This window comes from Poecilia formosa, unplaced genomic scaffold (assembly GCF_000485575.1).
Source record: "Poecilia formosa unplaced genomic scaffold, Poecilia_formosa-5.1.2 Scaffold141, whole genome shotgun sequence".
NCBI classification, from domain to species: Eukaryota; Metazoa; Chordata; class Actinopteri; order Cyprinodontiformes; family Poeciliidae; genus Poecilia; species Poecilia formosa.
This window is the reverse complement of record NW_006800080.1, coordinates 1,446,250-1,467,366: the sequence shown is the minus strand read 5'-3', so window position 1 is coordinate 1,467,366 and position 21,117 is coordinate 1,446,250. Positions and strand designations below refer to the sequence as shown.

Below are 21,117 nucleotides of genomic sequence, written 5' to 3'. Positions count from 1 at the left end.
ATTTCTTCAGTCCTAATAGCCACAGGAAGCTTTCAGGCTTTTAATTCAAGAGGAAGTCATTTATATCTTGAGTTTAGTAGTACCCACCCACCTGTCAACTGGTCTTTTTCCACTGGAGAGCGATTTTGAGAACAAATCCTTGTCAATTCTTTCCAAGTGGTCCCACAGATGTTTACTTCTTGAAGTAAAATAATAACAGTAGAGGTCCACATTGTGGACTCAAGCTTGGTCACTCTTAAAATACACACACTAAAACCCAGTAAGAATAATTCACAAAACTGAGGAAAAGTTGTAGAAAAACCTTTGAAATCAAAATAAAGTCCACAAATGTTCTAAATGTTGTAAATGGCGTGAAATCTCTGTTGATTATTATTGATTATATATTTTTATTTATTTTATTCTTTTATCTTACAATCATGTTCAAAGCCCAAAGTCATGTTGGACCCAGTTTTAGCGACAAAGTCAATCGTTACTGTCATATATTTATACCCCAGTGTCACTTTTCACTATTGCACATGGACGTGGGTCAGACTGAGATTCTCATGGTATGAAAACCTAAAGTGAACATGTCACAGATTCACAGCTTTTACATAACTGCATTAAAAAGTGTAAAGCAGCATGGAACAACATTGTTTGTATTGCTGCTAAAATAACATTTAACTTATTGATCATTGCGCTTCGACTTATTTTTACTTTGATTTTAAAACATGTAGTTAGCAAAAATGTAAAATTGAATTTAATCCTGCTCAATTTAAAAGCATTTTCCAAATTTTAAATGTGTAGAAGGCTGGACTTATCAGAACATCGCTTCGAAAATACCGTACGGTATTTTCGAAGCGATACGTGCAGTATTTGATTCAAGTTTGAAAAATAGTTCAAGTTTTATTTATTAGAAAGCATGAATCAATCATTGAGTGATTCATTTAATAACTACATGCTGTAGTGCCTGTGGCAGTGGTAAACAGCAAAATAAATGATGGATATAAGTAGAAAATGGCTGCCTCTACTTCCTATGATATAACCAGATGTAAAAAGGTGAATGAATGGTAAAAGATTTTAAACAAAGACCTAATCTGTTGCCCCAGCAGTAGCAAGGGTTGGGGGGTGGAGGGGGCTTGTTGTCATGAGTGTGTTCTGCCATAGCTGACAGAGTACTGGTGGTCCATCTATTGGATTAGAGCAGGGATTTCTCCATGGTATTAATCTGTGAAGACAGCAGGCAACCCGGGCTGGGCTCACTCTGAACTGTTGTGTCTCTCAGCCTCTGGCTGTCTGTCAGCAGGCTGTTTCTGCTCCGTTTCTGATTCCCTGAAGCGCACAGGACACGTTACAGCCAATATGAACCTTTTCTGCTTTTCACTGGTAAGACTCTTTTTTTACTTTCTGTGTGTATATTGTGCTCAGAGATGTGTCATGTGCAAAAGTTGTGCTGCAGCTGGGAGGTTGGGGAATAAGGAACATGAGCGTCTGTAAAGCGAACTCCTCTGTTAAAACTTCACGCAGAGGCGATGTGCGATTAATGGTGAACTTTCACCAGAGCTAGACATGTTAAGGGATCCAACAGTGACTCTAGAGACAACAAAACTGTCCTGGTTTTCATTTGCAGGTAGACGTAATCAAGCTGCAGTAAATACAAAAGTCTGAAGTCAGTTTCTCTTTCTGCTAAGTCCTAGGCTTGGCTGTTTGAGATGTTTTAAATACCACTTTAAGCTCATTTGTTTCCTTTGGCTTACTCCCAGCAGGTGTCTTCATTGTTCTTTACAAATGAAATATTACATGTTTGCACAAACACACAACCCCGTGTTTGTGTATCTAGGTGAGGTCTTTATGTGTGGCTCTTAAAGGAGAGAGAAAACACCAAGAAATCTTTCTCTAGTTAAAGCACATCCATCATACGATCTCTGCAGTTGTCCAGCTGTCATGGTGCAAACTGATGAAAGACTTGCACTGATTGATCTTTTCGTTTTGTCACTAAAGTGTAATGCATGTAAAAGGGAAACCGAAACAAAATTTAGGACACAGAAAAAAAAAAAAAAACTCAAAAATGTAAACAAAACAGTTGATGTTTCTATTCCACTAATAAAAAATCACTGTGCAGACAGGACAAGCTGAACAACAGCATTAGCTATTTGTTCCTAGAAGGAATCCAAACATGGCCAGCAAATTATAATCCATCTGAAATCTGCTTGAAGGAAAGTCAATCCTTCCCTGCATTTATTATTGATAAGCATATTTAAAAATTGCTTTGAGTCTGTTTCATATGCATCACATCCTTAGGGGTACTATTTTAATGCATGGATTTGAAATGCATATTTGTATGTCATGTTCTCACTTTATGGATTATATAAATGTATAACTCCTGTGGGTGTGTGTAGTCAATTTTAGTTTTTAGAGTTGGTAATCTGCCATCAAAGGCATACAAAATCAGCAGTGGATCCCTGAAGCCTGAGCTACATGGTTTTGATGTACATAAAAGGACTTAGAATTTAATCACAAGATTTTTGATATTTACTCTGATGATGATAAACTTACTTTTTGGCAATAGAATTGTCAAAAAGTAAGTAAGTGACAGTCAGACCCTCACAGGAATCAAATACAGACCTAAAAATAAAACTTACCCAAACCTAGAATAGACTTTTTTTCAGTATTTCAACTCACCTACTGAAACAGCAGTCAGAGAATTATGTTGTTTGGATTTGAGATCATTATCTCTTGTCTTTCAAAGGAGTCAACTACTAACTTACACAAGAAACTATATTCAATGAAAACATTGATAAAAGTTTTCAATTACAACAAATCATATCTGAGATTTTTATGAGCATTTCTCAACATAGATTGTCCAAATATTTAAGAACCAGGGGAAAAAAGGTGCTAAGGGTTCAATACAAGAATCCAAAATAGTTTCCTTGAATAGAAGGAGGCTGGGATGAAATGGGAAAATAAGTTGGTGGTGATGCAATGACTTGGCACTGTCATCCAGGTGAGTTTTATTCCACTGTGAATGAGGGGTTAACAAGAGTTACTGGTTTATGTTGCATTGTGTGTAGCACTGCCAAGGCAGTTATTGTTACAGCTCCTGAGTCCTTCGGGGACAATAAAATGTGATTTGATTTGATTTTCAAGTCATCCATTGCAAGCTTTTAAAAAGCAAAACCAGAAATGTATCAGATTCCACAGCCTAGAAAACCATGCTTGCTAAAATAAATGCTTTCTTCTCTTGTATGTCCACCTGCCATCAGGAGGGGTCTATGGACAGCCTGTACGAGGCAGTGCAGAGCTCCACCGACGGCCCGGCCCCGCCCATCCCTAGCCGCTCGTCCAGTCGCTCCTGCAGTCCAGCAGTGCTGCTGGATGACAACATGAGGTGGAGAGGCTCTGGAAGGTCTATATCCATGGTGAGCGGGGACATTTTTCACTGAGGCCTCAAACGTGTCTGCAGCAGGACTGGTGGACGCAGTTGGTCAGTGCTGCAGTTAAATCTGTGAATTACTGGCTTTTGTAAAGTCCCAGGATGTTTCAGTGAAATAAAGCTGATTATGAAATGACCAACATATTGCTACAGAGGTCAGATCCTTTTTAGTGTATAAATTAAGCTTGTAAATCAAGCACTCCTCATGTCCATTTAATTGATCCTTACAGACTGCATGGAGAATAATTCATTGACAAACTCAGTACAAACTTCATAAAGTTTTTTGTTGAAAAGTAACTTTTAAACACTGAAGCGTTTCTTTTTCATTCAGGATATGCCGCAGACACATGGGGCCAACTCCAACAAAAGGGACAGAAGGTAAACTCATCAAAATAAGCGAGCTACGTGCTTTTTTTTTAAATATCTTGAATTTAATTTCTAATATTTATATCATTCCAAAATACACAGGAAATGGAATTGGATTAAAACAATTATACTCTACGAGTCTTTTTGAATGCACATGTCAGTCAGTCCAAAAAGGCCCTCCCTGCAAGTGAAAGGGCCTTCTCATTAAGAAATAATAGGGCTTGAGATGCTCCCTGTTTATTTTCACTGAGGACTTAATTCTGTAAATCCTCTGTGTAGCAAAAACAGATCAGATCCTCAGCAGGGCTCCTCCTCTCCATCACTTCATTCTCTCCATTTGAAGCATAGTCCCACTTTAACATGAGGGATTGACGCACAGTTGGAAGCTTAATATTTTTTTCATTTCTTTTTCTATTCAGCTTCACAGGAAGCTTTTGCCTCTTTTTTTTTTTAGAAGAAAGGTCCTGCAGATTGTCTTGCCAGCAGGAGGTAGATTATGGGGCTTTGGGCCAGTTGAACTAAGTTTATTCAAGGTCCCGGTTGCCACATTACCTTTACTTCCTTTGGCTCTGGTTTACTCTGTTCTCACAGTGCCGTCTCTCTGAAAGCATATTCAGTTCAACATCTGAAACAACACGAACATTCCCTCTGGTGACAACGTTTTAAGCTCGTTGTTTTTGTATTTACATGGGTGAGCAATGTAATGTAAAGATATTGCAAAAATCCTCTGAGTTGACGTGTGTAATATTCTGTGTCCTTTCCTTTCAGAACACACATATCAAAGTCCCTGTCAGACAATGAAACACTGGGTGAGTACTGCTTGATGAAATGTTGATCAATTTGAGGGCTGGCAAGAAACCCATTTGGTGCTTTATCTTGATCAGATTATCTAGGAAGCTTTAATGTGTATTCTATTGCTTCCTGTTTTGCTGCGGTATAAAAATAACGTGACACAGAGGCCTATGTTGCTTAGCTACTTTTTAAGATGGGAAAGATAAGAGAACATACCACGCAAGAAAGAAACAGCATATGATAACCCTCCCACAGTCCTAGCGTAGGAAGAGAGAGGCAGATGTGACTGGCGGGCGAAGGTGAAACATACCATCCATGTATAGAGGTTAATATTATTATCAGATTTCTGAACTTTTTCTGCACGTTTCCTCCCCCCACGACCATTTCCTGTCAGAACACTGGAAATAACTACGATTAGTTCCACAAAAACATTTTTAAAAAAAATAAAAATAAAAAATGATGGAAAAATATAGCACTACTGCCCAAACCCCAGCTCATATCTGCTGTCAGAGTAGCAATTAAAACATTTAAAAACAATGACAAACAAGGCTGTATGAGGACCCACTGTCCAGCATGAACAGAGGTCTAAACGGCAGCAGAAAGAGCTTTCTTGAGCGTTTATAAAACACTATTAAACTATTAGATGTTACGTACATGCTGACCGGTTGTTTGAAATGCTTGCCAGAAAGAAAACAGTTTCATATGGCAAAGGTGTCAAATTTGCTTAAATGCCACTGGAAGTGTGTAATTTGATCACATGAGATCAAGATTTAACTTTTGAAAACAAATACCCTGCAGTGTCCAGAGTGAAAGAAAGTATGAATATAAGAATCGCTTTATGTCCACTGTTAAATACGGCTGTGGATTTGTGATGCTGTGGGCCTCTTTGTCTCCCACAGGTCCAGGGGTCCTTGTTAGAGTTCAGGTCATCCTGAGCTTTTTAAAACACTGGGACCGAAAGCTAAAAATAGGCTACGACTGGATGACTATTTCAGTCTCCAGACCTAAATCCTACAGAAAAGCTGTGATGTGAGCTGAAAAGAATAGAGCATAAAAGAGGACCAACGTCTCTCAAGAGATTATTAAAGTAGGGCTCTTTGGGCTTCGGATTAAAAAAATGTGATAGGAGAAGACTAAGTACCATCATATCTGTATTAGAGGACATGCAAAGTATTGATAGCAGGGTTACCAATCAGAGCCAATTGTTTATTAAAAAACAATTATTTCTTCTCTGAGATTTCTTTGCAGACTAAATTAATGTAATCAAATTTAAGATTGGAATAAAAAAAAAATAGTTAAGATTATTCTGTTGGAATAAAAAAAATATGTTTCTTTTAAAGCCTCTAGCCTGTCTTTACCAGGGGTTTGGAAAAGTGTGACGGGCTTTAATACATTAATGTCTCTTGTCCAAGCTGAAACCGTACAACGCAGAGTTGTAACCGGTTGTAGTTGAGTCAGGCTGACGCAGCCTCACTTTTCACATCAAATCCCTGGGCTTTGCCTCTGTATGCCGCAGATAACCCCGGCTGTAATGCAGCGTGGCAGCGCGCCAGGAGCCGAGAAGATTTAATCCACATCACCAACAATCACAACGAAGGTAAAAATAAAATGTAGGTTAAGCTCATCCAAGGTGCACTGCAGCATTCATCCGGACTGAAAGCTAGATGTTGGCTTTCAAAAATCATGAAAACAAAACAAAACAATTTCTGTTAACTCTAGCTAATATTTGTGGCAAATTATGATAAACTTTTACTGTTGTATTTCATGTTTGTTTATGTTTAACAAATTACCTAGAAAGATGCCAAACAGACACACAACACAGTAAGTTTTTCGTAGTGTACCAAAACGTAAGTCTGTGGTTTCTTGATTTGTAATACCCTGGTTCGTCGGTTTTAATCATTTTCAGTGTCTTTCCTGAAAAAGAGTTAACAAATTATTAGCAACACAACATTCAACTAATCCTACTGGTTTTCCATCTTGGAACTAGAACCTAATCTGAGAGTTACGTGCTTCCCAAATCCAAAAAATGGCCAAGGCTCCAGTTCTTCTTTTTTGAACTTGTATGCTGTTAATGCTTATATTTTCGCCACCTACTGACACAGAACTGGCATTGCAGCTGAACTCCAGTGATTGTGTGTCTTTCTGAAGTTTTAGAAACTTTTCTTTTCAGTTTTGTTCACATCTTTCCACCTCCTGAAGTGAACTCAAAACATTTTGTTTTTTTTAGAGATGAGGAAGCCTAAGCACCGAGCAGACAAAAAGGGAGGAAAAGGAGGACATCATAACGGCACAAAGAAAAAAGAGAAACAACAAACAAATCAGGTGAGCAGAGAAAGCATTGTTGATGCTGATACGGCAGTAATTAATCACAGATCTTTACCGACCCTCGTGCCAGCCTGCTGTGTGGCGTGTCGCTTCGGCTGCTGGGATTGAATGTGCAACCAAAAACCAGTTCAATTCGCATGGACAGGGACTTCCATCTGTTTGTGAGTCAGTTTTCTGAGGCTGATCAGGTTTTAATAGTACTAATGGAAGTGCTGCTCTCACTGTAATGACTTGGACTCGTAGTGATGTGTGTGGGGGTGGTGAAGGTTTAAAGACCTCATACCAGGTCAGACAGTGTCCAGTCTGATTAATGCCCATCATAGGGGGCAAACAAAGCAGATCCTGCCAGGGCTGGATCAGATGCTGTTTTCAGTGCGTCACTAAGAGGCTGCCTGGCTGCACGGATGGCGCTCCGATGCTACTGTTTATGTAACAGCAACACACAAAGACTGACTTAGAATTTGCTGTTTTGCTGAAAGCAAGAGAGCGCAAACACTGCCTCGTGAACAAAAAGACAAGGTGGGATGCTTGAAGGTAACGGGAGTAGATTTTGATTGTTCTGTCATTTCAGAGTGTCCATAGCAACGGAGTGATAACAGAACCCAAATCTGCTGCCAAAAAGAACCAAAAGAACGGAAAGAAACCAGGAGGAAGGAGCGGGAAAGATGTGTCCAAGAAAAGTCACAATAACAGAGGTGAGACATTGTAGAAAAAATGCTTACTAAAGGGTTTTCTCTCTGTGTGTTCTCCATAGACTAAATTGTCCTAAATTTCTGTGTGACTCAGCTTCTTTGCTAAAACTTGAGACACCAGAACATGTGCATGCAAGCAGGGTCACTTGAGTTCATGACTTTTAACATGTTACCACATTTTCAGTGGAGAAGGAGTCATCCAGCAAAAGCACAGCAAAAACTGACTCATCCAACTGACCATTGCCACATTTCCTCTTTTACTCTTTTGATGTTGCTTGAAGATATGAAGCCGTCCTCCTGAGTCGCCCCTCTGAGATATTTGTGGAAACCTTTAAACTTATGCTTTTCTGATACAGAGTTATCACAGTTTTTTATTCCCATTTAACTTTTCTATTTTGCAATAGACCAACACTAAATAGTGGCACAACACAGACAACTTTTTTAAATCTTAGAAAACTGTGGTGTGCATTTTTTTTCAGACACCCTTTGCTGCAATTATGGGTACAAGTATTTTGCAGCTCATGGAGGAAAGACCTTTCTTCCACTATTGTTCTATATTTAGCTCCATCCATTTTCCAGTCAGCTTTGCTCAGCATCTCCGTTCCACACCATGATGCTGCCACTACCATGTTTCACTTTAGGGATGTTGTGGTTATGGAGTCGTGCCACAGACGAGGTGTCACCTGACAGGACACATTACGTCACTTGTTTGCTTTGTCCAATGAAACACTTTGGTAAACTGTGAGTGGGACTTCTTATGCCTTTGATTAAACAATGAGTTTCCTTGTGACAGTTTTACTTTGAGGCAAAACCTCTGCAGTGCACAGCTGAAACTTGTGAATTGTATAAAATCATGAACCTGGGTTTTGGATCTCTGTAGCTCCTCCAGAGTTACACTAAGGTCTTTTAACACCTTCTCTGATTAATGCTCTTCTTGGATGCCTGGTCTCCTCAGGTGGACGGTCATGTATTTTTTGGGAGTTTTGCAGATGTGTCATATGATGGATTGAATGTAAAAAAAAAAAAAAAAACTGGTGTATTTATAACCTAACTCTGTGATAAACTTCTCCTTAACTTTGTGCTGACGTGTCTGTGGTGCACCTCGTTCTTCATCATACTTTTTTTTTTTTTCACAATTGTTCTTGGGTTTTTCTTTGGCTCGCCTCCTTTTCCAGTGAGTTCCCCACCAAAAACAATGAGCCCACCCTTGGAACCACAGTATTTGGACGTGCCATACACATCTAGACCGGATAGGAGGTTGTACCTGGGCAAATCCTCCACCCTCCCCACCCCGGACAACTCAAACCCGGGCCGCTGTGTGGACATGGTCAGCCTACCTGGAGGAGCGACACCCACCCACCACCAGCGCTGGAGCAACCCAGGGGACAGCAGCCCCGCCTGGGGGACCACAGAGCACACCTGCTGCCGGCCCCTCACGGAGTACCGCGTGCTCCCCCATGAATTTGCTTCCCTGCATGGGAAGGAGTGGGATGAGAAGCAACAAGCGGTGATGGACCAGAATGGAAGCCTAAAACGGAGCTGTCAGCTTCAACCAAAGGTGCCACGGTCTGTCACGGAGGTCGATCTGTCAGAGCCAAATGTAAGCAATAAATTATGTTCTTTAATAAGCTTAAAACAAAATACAGTAAAAAAAAAAAAGGTCCTTTAAATATTGAGCAAAATATGCAGACAGGCAGAAGGACGTAGCCACATATGATGGTTTGCCACAGTTTCTGCGCAGATTGTAGACCACTTCCTCTGCTCTCTGCCTTAACATAATCCAATACTGACTAGAAGAGGTAGTTGCTACCAACCATTGGGGGCTTTATGTTTGGAGGGTTGGGTTAACCCTAACCCTATCCATCAGAATACCTAGGACCAGTCAAATACATCATAATAGTAGTATGTGATGTGCTGTAGAGCAGAAGATTTTCCACACATAAGGAAAAAAAATAAAACGGGAAAACTACAGCATCTTGAAATCATGCAAACAACTTAAAGTCTGATATTTCTTTAGATGAGACAGACATCAGTGTATGTTATTGGAATAGACAAAACTAAGTAGTAAATAATTGTGATGGGGAAGGAAAATGCAAAACTGTTAAAGTTTTCTTTTTCTTTTTTTTTAAAGAAAACTAGAAGATGTTGCATCGTTCTGTGTTTTGCTCCCTGTCCACTGAAACTCCCAAGTAAAATCCAAAGCAATGGTTGTCTTCACAATTCAAATAATTAGTAAGTAGAGAGCTGCTGTGTGTATTTTCAGCTCAAATCCGGCTGTCAAGGTTTGTTGGAGAACATTAAATAAACTGTATCACGAAGGAGCACAGCAGAAATGTCAGGAATAAAGTTGTTAAGCAGAGTTAGGTCATTAAACAATATTATCAAAAAATGTGATGTTTGGCACAAATGGACAGATGAGTGATCTCATTGAATGACAGGAGAGCAAGGAGAGTATGGATGTGCAAAGATTCACAGCTAAAATGGGAGATAATAGGGATGAAATACTCGAAAGAAAACTATAAGATTTCCTCTTTGGAGGACTCCAGTCCTCAAGGGCTACCATCCTGCAACTTTTAGATTCACCTCTGCTCCAAAATGTCTGAATTCCCTCACCAGCATTCATTCCTCTCTTTAGTAGGCTGGAAACGAGCAGTTTATTTGATCCAGGTGTGTTTGAGCAGAGACACATCTAAAAGTTACAGGATGGTAGCCCTCGAGGACTGGAGTTGGTGACCCCTGCACTGAAGAGACGCATTAAAAAATGGGAGAATTTCTTTTAGTCAGGTTAAGGAAATATTTAGCTTTTTTTTTGGCCAACATACAAAACAAAGTGTGTATTGACACCAAACACTGCACATCTGAACATCCCAACAATGAAACACGGTGGTAGCAGCGTCATGCTGTAGAACACAGGGGTTGACAACCTGTAGACTGCCTTTCATTTTCCTTCAAAACTATGTGCTACGTTGTCTTCATCTCATAAAATCCCAGTGAAATACATCAAATTTTGAGACTGAAACATCACAAAATGTGAAAAGATGCTATTAGAGTTCAGTATATTCACTTAATGTTACCATATAGGAAATTAATCCATTCTGAATTGAGCATTAACTGTGGATTTTTCTATTGTAATAGTGATTACTTGTTGCTAATACCTTACAATAGTCTAGACAGAGCCAGGAGGCATTGCCCTGGTGAACAGTTGGCGTTTCTCAGAGCACAACCCTCACAGCTGGTCAGAGAGCACGTGCAGGATCCAGCATGTGTCACACAGAGCAGTAGTCAAAGCCTAACATATTGAGGGAGAAACAATCAAAGATGAAAAAATGGTCTCACATAGAGATTTAGAGCTGCCTATAGAGCAGCAGGGACACTGGTTCTTAGTAACAGATGGAGCTAAGACAACATTAGGCTTAAAGGTTCAAACTAAAAATCTATTTTTGTGATGGCTTTCATTCTTATTGGGATGTGGCGGAAAAAAATGGTTTTGCTCAGATGCTCTTTCGGATGTAATGTTTTGGCAGGTTTTGAAAATGATCAAATGATTTACCATAAATTTGTTAAAAAGACATTTTTTCTGAGCTTGCATATTTACATCATTGTTACTAGAGTAACAATTAATTCATGGTGAATTATTATACTTTTAGTTGTGTGTACTAAAGATCTGGAAACATGTTTGGATTGCAGAAAGGTGTGGGAGCACATAACTAAAAACAATATAATGCACTCCTCTCCAAAACAGAAGTTTTCCTTCTCGAACTAAGATGAACAACCGTCTCACCACAGAGCCAGGAGTCAGGGAAGTCATAGATTAAAAACCTTAATCTGAATAGCCAGGAGTTCATGGCTGATTGAATTGCAGCGGGATTAGGCAGAGGTTTTGTCTGTTGAATTCTTTTGTGCAAGTGACCAAATGAAACCAGCTGTGGCATAAACACGGCAACAAATCCCCACATGATGGCATCGGAGTGATCACGTTCTCCAGGAAGGCCTTCAGTCTGGTTATTTTATTATTTTGAACCGAACAACTAAAATCAGGATTGAACGTGTAATCTTTTTTTTTTTTTTTCAAGGTAGGATATGCAGCTCGCTTTAAAATCGGTAGCCCAGAGAAACCGGAAAGCGTTTCGACACAGCAAAGTTGCCACTTTGAGCTGTTTCTGTGTCATACCTAAGTGCTTCCTCTTAATTTCTCACCCCATATTAAGAAATGACTGATTACTCCAGCATCATTTACCATCATCTACTTCCCTATTGTTGTTTAAAAAAATTATTTCTTTAGGAAGAAAAATCCTTATTACACATTTTCTGTTGTATTTTTATTTTTATTTTTCACTGAAATGAGACTGGTTGGGATTTATTGGCAGCAAGGGAATAATCGCATTATACCACAACATGACCAACAGTGGTTACGTGACTGACATTTACTTAGTGAAATTACTGGCCCAACTCTGTGGATTAACCACAGCAACACAACACCGGTAGCTAACGTGACGCAAGCGCATTCTCATTAAGTTGCCCGAGATAATATCGAAAAAAAAAAAAAAAAAACACTGCATTTAGAAACCCCAAACTGAGCCGTTCCTGGAAGTGGCTGAAAGTGTTTTTTTTTTTTCAAGAAGGCCACAAAATGCACACTTAAGCATTTGTGTTTTTCCCTTTCAAAGCAATACTGCAGCAAGAAACACAGTCAGTTGCCTCACATCCTGTGTTTTGTGAGGAAGTGGCCCAGTCAGCTCATTAGACAGTCAGCCTGAGCGTTAAGTTAACACATCACTGTCAGATCAGTGAGGGAGAGGCAAGAAAAGAGCAGCCAAAACAGCAAGAAAATTTACAAAGCTGAAAATGTTACAAAGAGCAGCGTCTAATGTGTCAGACAAAACAAGGAGCAACAAACCGAAGGTAGGTTTTAAAAAACTAAACATAACTGATGCTGGTGGGGCAATTTAATCCTTTAAATTAACTTTGTATCATGTTATTCTTGTCCTAATGAATCAAACCGTAAATTACATGAAATTGTCCCTGATTTGTAGTTTAAAATATGCAAAAAAATAAAAAATAAAAATAAAAAATAGATTCATCCAAACACTAGAATTAAAAATGCGAGTAAAAACAAATTTTCTGTTCATGTAATCGCTGGCAGAGAGCCGCACAAATCTAAGCAGTTTCTGCTACATTAACTCAATCTCCCCGACGGCTGTCTAGGAGCATAGAGCTCATATTTAACCAGGATTTCCACAGGATTAATCATTTATATAATTATTTTTGGTGCTCTGCACAGGGGATGATGTGTGTGTGTATGTGTGTGTGTGTGTGTGTGTTGGGAAGAGGGGTTAGGTTTGGGAGAGATTATAATGACTTTTAGTTTTATGAAAAATTGGGAGTGCCAGAGAAAAGCAAGCTGTGAGTTCTCGTCCAGTTCTGTGCGGATAAAGTAGTGTTGTTTAAATCTGCCAGCGCTGCTTCGTGGAAACATGTAGATAAATGGAAATGATGAAAAAGGGCGAAAGTTTGACATGTTTACTCATGTTATTTGCAAAATAATAGATGTTTTTGTGTCTTTGCCATAAAATAACCCAGATTCCTCAGTCTTTTGTTAGCAGACAGTGACAGGAAATTTACCCACAAACTGTTCAAGTAAAGTAAAAGTACGTTGTTTTTTTTTTGTTTTGTTTTTTGTCTCTTTTAGCGATCCACAAGCTTCGGCAGGTTTGAGGGTCTCAGACATCACTCATCACAAGCCAAAATTGAGGAAAATGGGACAACTATGGTTGGTGGACAAGCTTGTTTCTTTTGTGCATTCATGTTTTATAACAAACTTCAATTCCATGTTGCGTAATATAACACCAAAACCTTTGTCTTGTGGATACGCTATAGTACTCATATTTTCACAACTTTGAAAATGTGCATTGAAATTGGCTTTTAACTAAAAAAAAAATATGCATTTTAATGTAAATTTATGGAGCAGAAAAACAAGTGGTTTACTAAATTCCACCTTTTTTTCTGTCCACCATTAATCTCTTCAGCTCAGAGAAGAGTGCGACAGTCCAGATCCCGTTAGATCAGCTGGATTCGGCAAAAAGATGAAAGAGATCTCGCTGACCATGAGAAGAAAGATGGGCAAAAAGCACGCCAAGTCTCTTTCAGAGGAAACAGTGAGTCTTTTTTTTAAGATGCTTTCTTCACCAACTGGGATAAATCTCTTAACTTTGCATGACAAGCACTTCAGCTGACACAGATAACCAAAAACCCCCCTTTGTACCTGTCACAGCATTTACTGCAGCCCTGTGCTCTTCCTTTATCACATTCATCTAACACAAACCCACATCCTCACACATGACGCTGGCCTGAGCAACAATGCAATTCTGCTTTATACTTTGACCTGTACAGAATTATAAAAAAAACAAAAACAAAACATCTTCCTGCAGTTTCATACTTTGTTCATACTTTGCTGTAGCACAGATTCAGAGATTCAGAGATGCTAAACTTTGAAATTTTAGCATCTCCATCTTTACCTGACCCTGTATGTTGTAGTTTACTCTCATGTCCTTGTTGATTATTATTTTTTTTGCCTTTTTATGTGATCCAGGGGGACGACACAGACAAAGACCCAGAAGCAGAGACAGAGAGCAGCCCAGCAGTTGAGAAAAGCTCTGCAAAGACGAGCAACTCCTTGGAGAGTCTGTACAGCGGCCAGAGCTCCTCCAGTGAGTGTTTACATCCGATCCACACTCAGTGAAGTGTTAAGAACCAGTGCTGTGTATTTATCATTGGTTTACCGGTTCAGGTGGCGTCACCAGCGAGTCCAACGGTTCCAGCCAGAGAGACAGCCTGAAGCTGGAGGAGGACGGCTCCTACCAGGGTCAGTTCTGCGGCCGGGCTCGGGTCCACACCGATTTCGTTCCCAGTCCTTATGACACAGACTCACTGAAACTGAAGGTAACTTCCAGCAAAACCTGACCTGCTAGTAGTGGAGACGTGGACAGAAAATAACTTTTCAACCTTTAATTGGATTTTGTAGGTTGGTGACATCATCCACATCATCAGGAAGCCTCCGATGGGCATCTGGACCGGCATGCTCAACAACAAAGTCGGCAACTTTAAGTTTATCTACGTGGATGTTTTGGCAGAGGAGAAGGAGAAAGAAGAAGAGGAGGAAAGTCCAAAGATCAGGGAGCAGAAGCTGTGCAAGAGGCCACGACCCAAAACGCTGCTGGAGTTACTGGAGCGGCTGAACCTAGAGGTGAGGACAGGATCCAGGAGAAATCAATTCCTTTTTGTCAAGTTAGAAATTTAAGCTTTTCAGTAATCAATCAGATTCAAAACTTGATCTCGTAATTCCTGCTTAGTAACTTTCAGTAGCACTTAATATCCTGCAGTAAAATGTTGTTGGCCTCTTCATTAAATATAATTCCAGATTTCTTTGACCCTGAGATTGAATCTTACGTCAACTCTGAGAAAGGCTGAGATCAAAACAGACTTCCACCATAATAAAACAGCTCCAGTCCTAAGAACATCATTACTTTACATTATTTTATGAACCTTCATTCCTTTGTCATGAAGATTATTTACAGAGTCTACATGCATTTACACATGTCTGATGAAAAGTCAGGAATAAAACAGCTGTTTTCTAGCTTTAGCTATTAATTCTATCTAAGAACAATGAATGCTGAATAATGACCTGCTACTTTATGAACCTTTCGTTGAGGGGGTCTGGAACTCAAATTTTCAAGTGCCACTGTTTGGGAACTTTTGGATGCATCCATGTTCCAACACTGCTGAATCAATGGCCGGGCCTTTGCCAAACTTTCTGATATCCCAAAAGAGGTAACTCAACCATTTGGTTTGGTTCAGGTGTGTTGAAGCAGAGGTGAATGTAGAAGTTGTGGGAACATTGGCACTTGAGGAATGAAGTTCCAGACCCGTCTTTAGACCAAAGACACATTTATATTGGGTGTGTCAGAATCTTCCTATGAGGAACACATTCTGAGAGATGAACTTGAAAAGAATTTCTAGACTCCAAAATCACTCACAGTGACTTTCCACAAATTGAGAACAGAGCATGCAATCAGTCTTTACAACAACAACAAAAAATTAATAAATATATATGGTGCTTTAAAAGAAATTTATTTTATTTATTTTTACTTTGACCTACTTTCTTGAGTGATCAGAAATATGTTTCATCTTCAGTTCTCAGAATGTGTTTGGCAGTGAGATCACTGGTGTTGCACATCTCCCTCCTTCATTTCCTTTGTGAATAACAACTAACTGTGATGAAAATAAGTGGGACATTTTTGTGATGGTAGCTGATTTTAGACAGCATGCTTCTGCTTTTGGTCAATGCTAGCTGCCTGCTTGCTCAGTTATTCTCAGTTATTCTGTACTGTAGAGAAGTCTATAGGATGAATCTGTAGACTTTTCTGGAAAGTCTCTGTCAATAATTATCCATTTCAAACACGATGAGGGTTTAAAGCTTTATCAAACAGTGATCGCACATGAAGCTGAGAGGTTTTTGAGATTAGAGATCCTTATGTTAGAAGTCCAGGTTAGTTTAACCCTCTCGAACTAGCCATTATCTGGAGCCTTCTGGATTTGCACTAAATATGCAAACAGAGTTGTTGTCTGCTGTGAGACGGAAGCAACGTATAACTTAACCTCACTTTAAAAATAATCCCTCTATTGAATTGTTTTGCTTCAGGAATACGCCTCTGCCCTGTTGCTGAATGGCTACCAGACAGTGGAGGACCTGCTGCACCTACAGGACAAACACCTGATAGAGCTGAACGTCAAGGACCCCGAGCACAGGCGGAAGCTGCTCGCTGCCGCCGACTTCCGCTACGTAGAAGGTCAGCCGCATCCTGAGCAGTCATCCTCTCAATATGACCCAATCTTAAGAAAACAAACTAAGTTACAGAACAGAATCAGCACTAGACTGATCTATTTTAGCCATTGCAGAGACGTTCTCATTACCTTAGAAACTGTTTCAGGATAAGAACTGAAACAATAAGTTTTTTTTTGTTTTGTTTTTTTTTAACCTGTAGCTGAAACCTGCCTCTGCCTGCGTGCCACTATGCACTTACGGCTCACTAGTGATTTCCTGTCAGTCAAACAGAAAGCGCTCACCAGGACAGAAGGCATTCTTGTAATCTGACATTTCTAAGCAGGAGGGCTGATTATCACGTAGCTCTGAATGAGAACAAAACTTGCACTCGCTTGTGATTCAGAGAACTGCAACATCCACTAGTGGGGGTTGTGCTGCATCCGGCAACTCAGAGAAAATGTGATTGAGAAGCCACTGATTGTTGTTTATTTGTTTGGGTGATAGCGTGAGCCCCAACAGATGGCAGCCGCTGCAGCAGTGACGCTGCCAAGCCTGTTGACGTGGATGAGACGGCACTAATTTAATCAAGCTGCGCTCCATTAGGTTAGCGCTGTGGTCAGGGGGATTAGGAGCTTCTGACAAACCACAGAACTGAGGAATGGTCCCCGCTTGTAGAGGGGGGAAAAGAAAGGAGACGGGGATCTGATGCATTCGTTTGCCTATCAAAAAAAAGCTACCACTGCACTCGGAGGCACATTTTACTCATGAAGAAACGTGTTCCTGTAGCAGAAGTAGATCAAAAGAAATATTAGATATTCACGATCAGTTTCCACTGACTTGCCACAGATGTTATCTTCTTCCATGTAGGCAGAAGCCCTTATCTCTCAACACAGTTTTTCTATTTTTTTATTAAATTTGTTTTTCTTTGCGGCTGCAGGTGATGATACGAGCAATGCAGAGGAGCACGGATCTTCCCACGGCCAGCAGGAGGAAGACAGCGACTGTCCCAGAGACTCAGGCTGCTTCATCCCGTCTGAGTGTTCGGACACTAAGGAGGACACAGAGCACGTCACAGACACAGCGGAGGCATGAGGCGCTTGGCTTATCAGAAGGATTCTGAGAAATTTGGAATATAAAGTCACACTTTTTTCCAATAATTCTGATGAAAAACAATTCTAAAAATCCTCTCAACATGTAATGTTTACACCTTGTGTTCTGACCTGGCGCTTGTGTAATGTGGAGGCGCTTTGAAAGATGAATGAAGAGTGGGTTGCAGAACAGATGTTCAAAGTGTAATCTCATCCTTGTGTTGCATTATGAAGGTAAAGAAGTTACAGTTTATTGATATGAAGTCAGTTATATTTATTACATTCCAAATGATCCAGTGTTTTCGCTCACAGTTGTTTCAAGCCTTTATTTGTCACAGATGAATCACTTTTATATTTCCCATCACATCCAGGCCCAGCCCAGCCCTCGGCATTCAGTCCGTCTATCTTACACAATGTACATAATACGTGTATTATTTTGAGCATGAGTTTGAATGAGAGTGTCTGTTTGTGTATGTGTGAAAGAGTAAACCCTACGCTAAGTACATATGTATTTATCTGTTTTCACAACCTTTTGTAAATAAATCAGTAAAACATATACAGTTATAATTTTGTCTTCATTCATTTCACCTAGAACTTTGTTTCTGATTTTTATCCACAATTAATAAAAAAATTGTATTACTATAGAAATAAATGCATTGTATTATTATTATTATTATTATTATTATTATTATTAGTAGTAGTAGTAGTAGTTGTAGAAGGGAAAGAAGAGGTAGAGTGCAAGTTTGCAGGATGTAACATTTTATCCAGTTTAAAAATAATTTCTAAACATTGCTGCATTTAATGGTAAATAGTAAGTCGGATTCCGATTTCGATTAATGGATTTCCACCTTAATATGGAAAAGTTTCCCTTTTACGAACTTGAACAAGATTCTTCCAGCGTGACTGTTACATCATCTATAAAAAATATTTTAAATTAAGAGATTTTGTTTGCTAGTAAAGGTTAAACCACGATACAAATAACTTATTTTCTAGAATTTCAAAGCCTCCTTTCCCCCACTTTTCTTTCTTTCAGTAAAAGCCACGGCTTTACCAGTGAAGCGATTGCTGGTTATTTCGCCCGTTTGTCGCTTACTTAAGTCGTTTGATGCTCAACTTTACTACTACTACTACTACTACTACTACTACTACTACTACTACTAGTAGTAGTAGTACTACTATTATACTGATAATATACAATAATAACAATGTATTTTAGGATTTTCCTCCTTAATTTATAACGTTAACATATTTAGAAATTAAAGTCGAACATTAAAACGGTATGCACTTTATGCATCAAGACGTCGGAAGTTTCTCAGTTAAAATGCTCATTTCCGAGGTTTGGTAAATGCAACATATGACGTGAACTTTCAATATCTCTAGATGATTGGCTGAGAGCGCGTAAAACGTCACGAGTTTTGACTTCTCCCTGCTACTGATGGAAGTCGTAGTCAGTAGCTATCATGAGCTGAGCTACACTCCTTATATGTGGCAATAACTGTAAACTACATTACCCATAACCCAAAGCGAGCAGTAAAATGTTGACGTGTATTTTAGTTCAGTTGCTCCAGTTGTCTGAACCGGTGTTTCCATTTTAGGCACATTTTAGGAGTTTGCTGTAAGGTCCAGCTGTTTGTGACAATGTCCGGGGAGATTTCTATGATCGGTAAGTCTAATAATAGACAGCTTTTTAAGCTAAAACCAATTAGAGGCTCGGCTTCTTGTTCCACCTGTGTTTGATAACCGTTTCGGTTTCGTTGCCGCAGGTTCGGTGATCCTGGCCCTGTTTCTGGCTGGGTATCTGGGACAGCAGTACTTGCCTCCCCCCAAACCCAAAGTGATCGGCCTCGACCTGGGCACCACCTTCTGCTCGGTGGGAGTCTTCCTCCCGGGCAGCGGGGAGGTGGAGGTGATCGAAGATGAGGAGGGGAGGAAGAGCATCCCTAGCGCGGTTTCGTTCACCAGCACTGCGGTGCTAGCCGGTTACGAAGCCATGAATGTGGCGGACAGCAACCCTCAGAACACCGTATACGATGCCAAGAGGTTCATCGGGAAGATATTTGAGCCGGGTGTCCTGGAGCAGGAGAGCGCCAGGTACCCGTTCCAGGTGGGTCAAGCTGGGGCTCATTGTACGTGGGGGAAGCTTGGGTTACTGCATTTGCTGGCAAAGATTTGCTGGCAATTTGCTGCATTTCTAACAGCTGTTAGTCCTTTTAAAATATAATATTGCATGTTGGTTTATAATATTTTATAATAAAGTTTAAAAATTGTTAAATTTTAGCTTTAGCAGTAGAGATTGAAGCAAACGTGGAAGATGTTCTGTTGAGGTGAGGCAAAGCTTTACGTTTTTAGCCAACATGCAAAAAGCTATGTGTGATAAAACCGATGCATCCTTCTGGAAACGACAGTGACAGCATCATAATGTGGGAAGGCTTTGTTTTTTAGCTACATATATGTATATATATTTTTGAAGGTCTAGAAAAACCGCTACAAACTTCTATATTCTGTGCTGCTTTGTGTTGGTTTACCTCATAAAACCTCAGTAGTTAAAGTTTATAGCTTTGACTTGTGCAAATCTGAAACAGTTCATTGGTTGTGAATATTTTTGAAATGCACTGTAATTATCAAATAAATTCAGTTCAAAGCTGTACTAAAACAGCTCAATGTTGCTCCTGTCATCCTTCAGATAACTTTAGTCCCAACAGCTTCTGCTTTTGCATTTTCCTTCCTTTCTAAAAGCCTCTGTCCTGCGCTTTGTTCTCCAGGTGGTAAACAACAATGGAAGCGCAGAGTTTGTGATCTCCACCAACCACACCTTCACCGTGAGCCCAGAGTTCATCGGCTCCAGGCTGCTGATGAGGTTAAAGAAGATGGCTGAGCGACAGCTGGGCGTGCCCATCCAGAAGGCCGTCATCTCGGTGCCCGCAGAGTTCGACGAGCGACAGAGGAACTACACGGTCCGCGCCGCTAACCTCGCAGGTCAGGTGATCAGAAGGACAGTTTAAAGCGACACGAGGCGCCTGATGTTGCTCTGTTCCTAAAGTGTCTGGTTGTGTAATCTTCAGGCTTATCGTGGCGTGAAATTGCAACACTGACTGTCTGGTCGTGGTTTGACAGGTTTGGAGATCTTGCGTGTGATCAACGAGCCGACGGCTGCAGCCATGGCCTATGGCCTGCACAAAGTGGACGTGTTCAATGTCCTGGTGGTGGACCTGGGCGGAGGGACTCTGGATGTGTCTCTGCTCAACAAACAGGGAGGCATGTTTCTCACCAGGGCAATGGCAGGTAGTTGGATACAGCTATTAAGAAGATTTTTCTAATCGACTTTACAGCATGTAAAATTCATGCAGTGCTGCGAAAAAACATTGCATGAATGCTAAATGATCTGTGATGTAGCATTTTTTATTATTATTATTTTTTTATACCTACATGTTTCACAATTGATAGATTTTACTTATTAAGAGAAAAACTCTCCAAACCTACCTGATCGTGTTTGGAAAAGAAATCACCCTCTTTGTTAAGTCATATTTTAATTATGTTATCCACATTGAATTCACAAGTTTCACAAGTTTGACCCAGGACTTTTAATTGCCAGTGCTGTAGAATCAACATGTCATTGTAATAGAG

The 21,117-nt window shown here is 40.0% G+C and overlaps 2 protein-coding genes across 2 annotated transcripts in view; both read left to right on the top strand.

Moving 5' to 3' along the window:
• Window positions 1–1,230: 1,230 nt before the first annotated feature.
• samsn1a (SAM domain, SH3 domain and nuclear localisation signals 1a) lies at window positions 1,231–18,056 on the top strand. The gene is made up of 15 exons (XM_007562788.2): window positions 1,231–1,362; window positions 3,240–3,395; window positions 3,741–3,787; window positions 4,544–4,584; window positions 6,084–6,164; window positions 6,795–6,889; window positions 7,464–7,587; window positions 8,760–9,184; window positions 13,274–13,354; window positions 13,611–13,739; window positions 14,174–14,291; window positions 14,372–14,523; window positions 14,606–14,827; window positions 16,283–16,430; window positions 17,343–18,056. Exons 1-15 carry the CDS (start codon window positions 1,339–1,341, stop codon window positions 17,495–17,497), a joined length of 1,998 nt encoding a protein of 665 aa, XP_007562850.1. The 5' UTR covers window positions 1,231–1,338; the 3' UTR covers window positions 17,498–18,056.
• A 932-nt stretch (window positions 18,057–18,988) lies between these two features.
• hspa13 (heat shock protein 70 family, member 13) overlaps window positions 18,989–21,117 on the top strand; it is a 6,068-nt gene continuing 3,939 nt past the window's right edge. Inside the window, exons 1-4 of the mRNA XM_007562787.2 lie at window positions 18,989–19,156; window positions 19,257–19,597; window positions 20,256–20,469; window positions 20,608–20,775. Coding sequence (XP_007562849.1) covers window positions 19,132–19,156; window positions 19,257–19,597; window positions 20,256–20,469; window positions 20,608–20,775 — 748 coding nt within the window. The 5' untranslated portion in view covers window positions 18,989–19,131. The remainder of the gene's footprint in view (window positions 19,157–19,256; window positions 19,598–20,255; window positions 20,470–20,607; window positions 20,776–21,117) is intronic.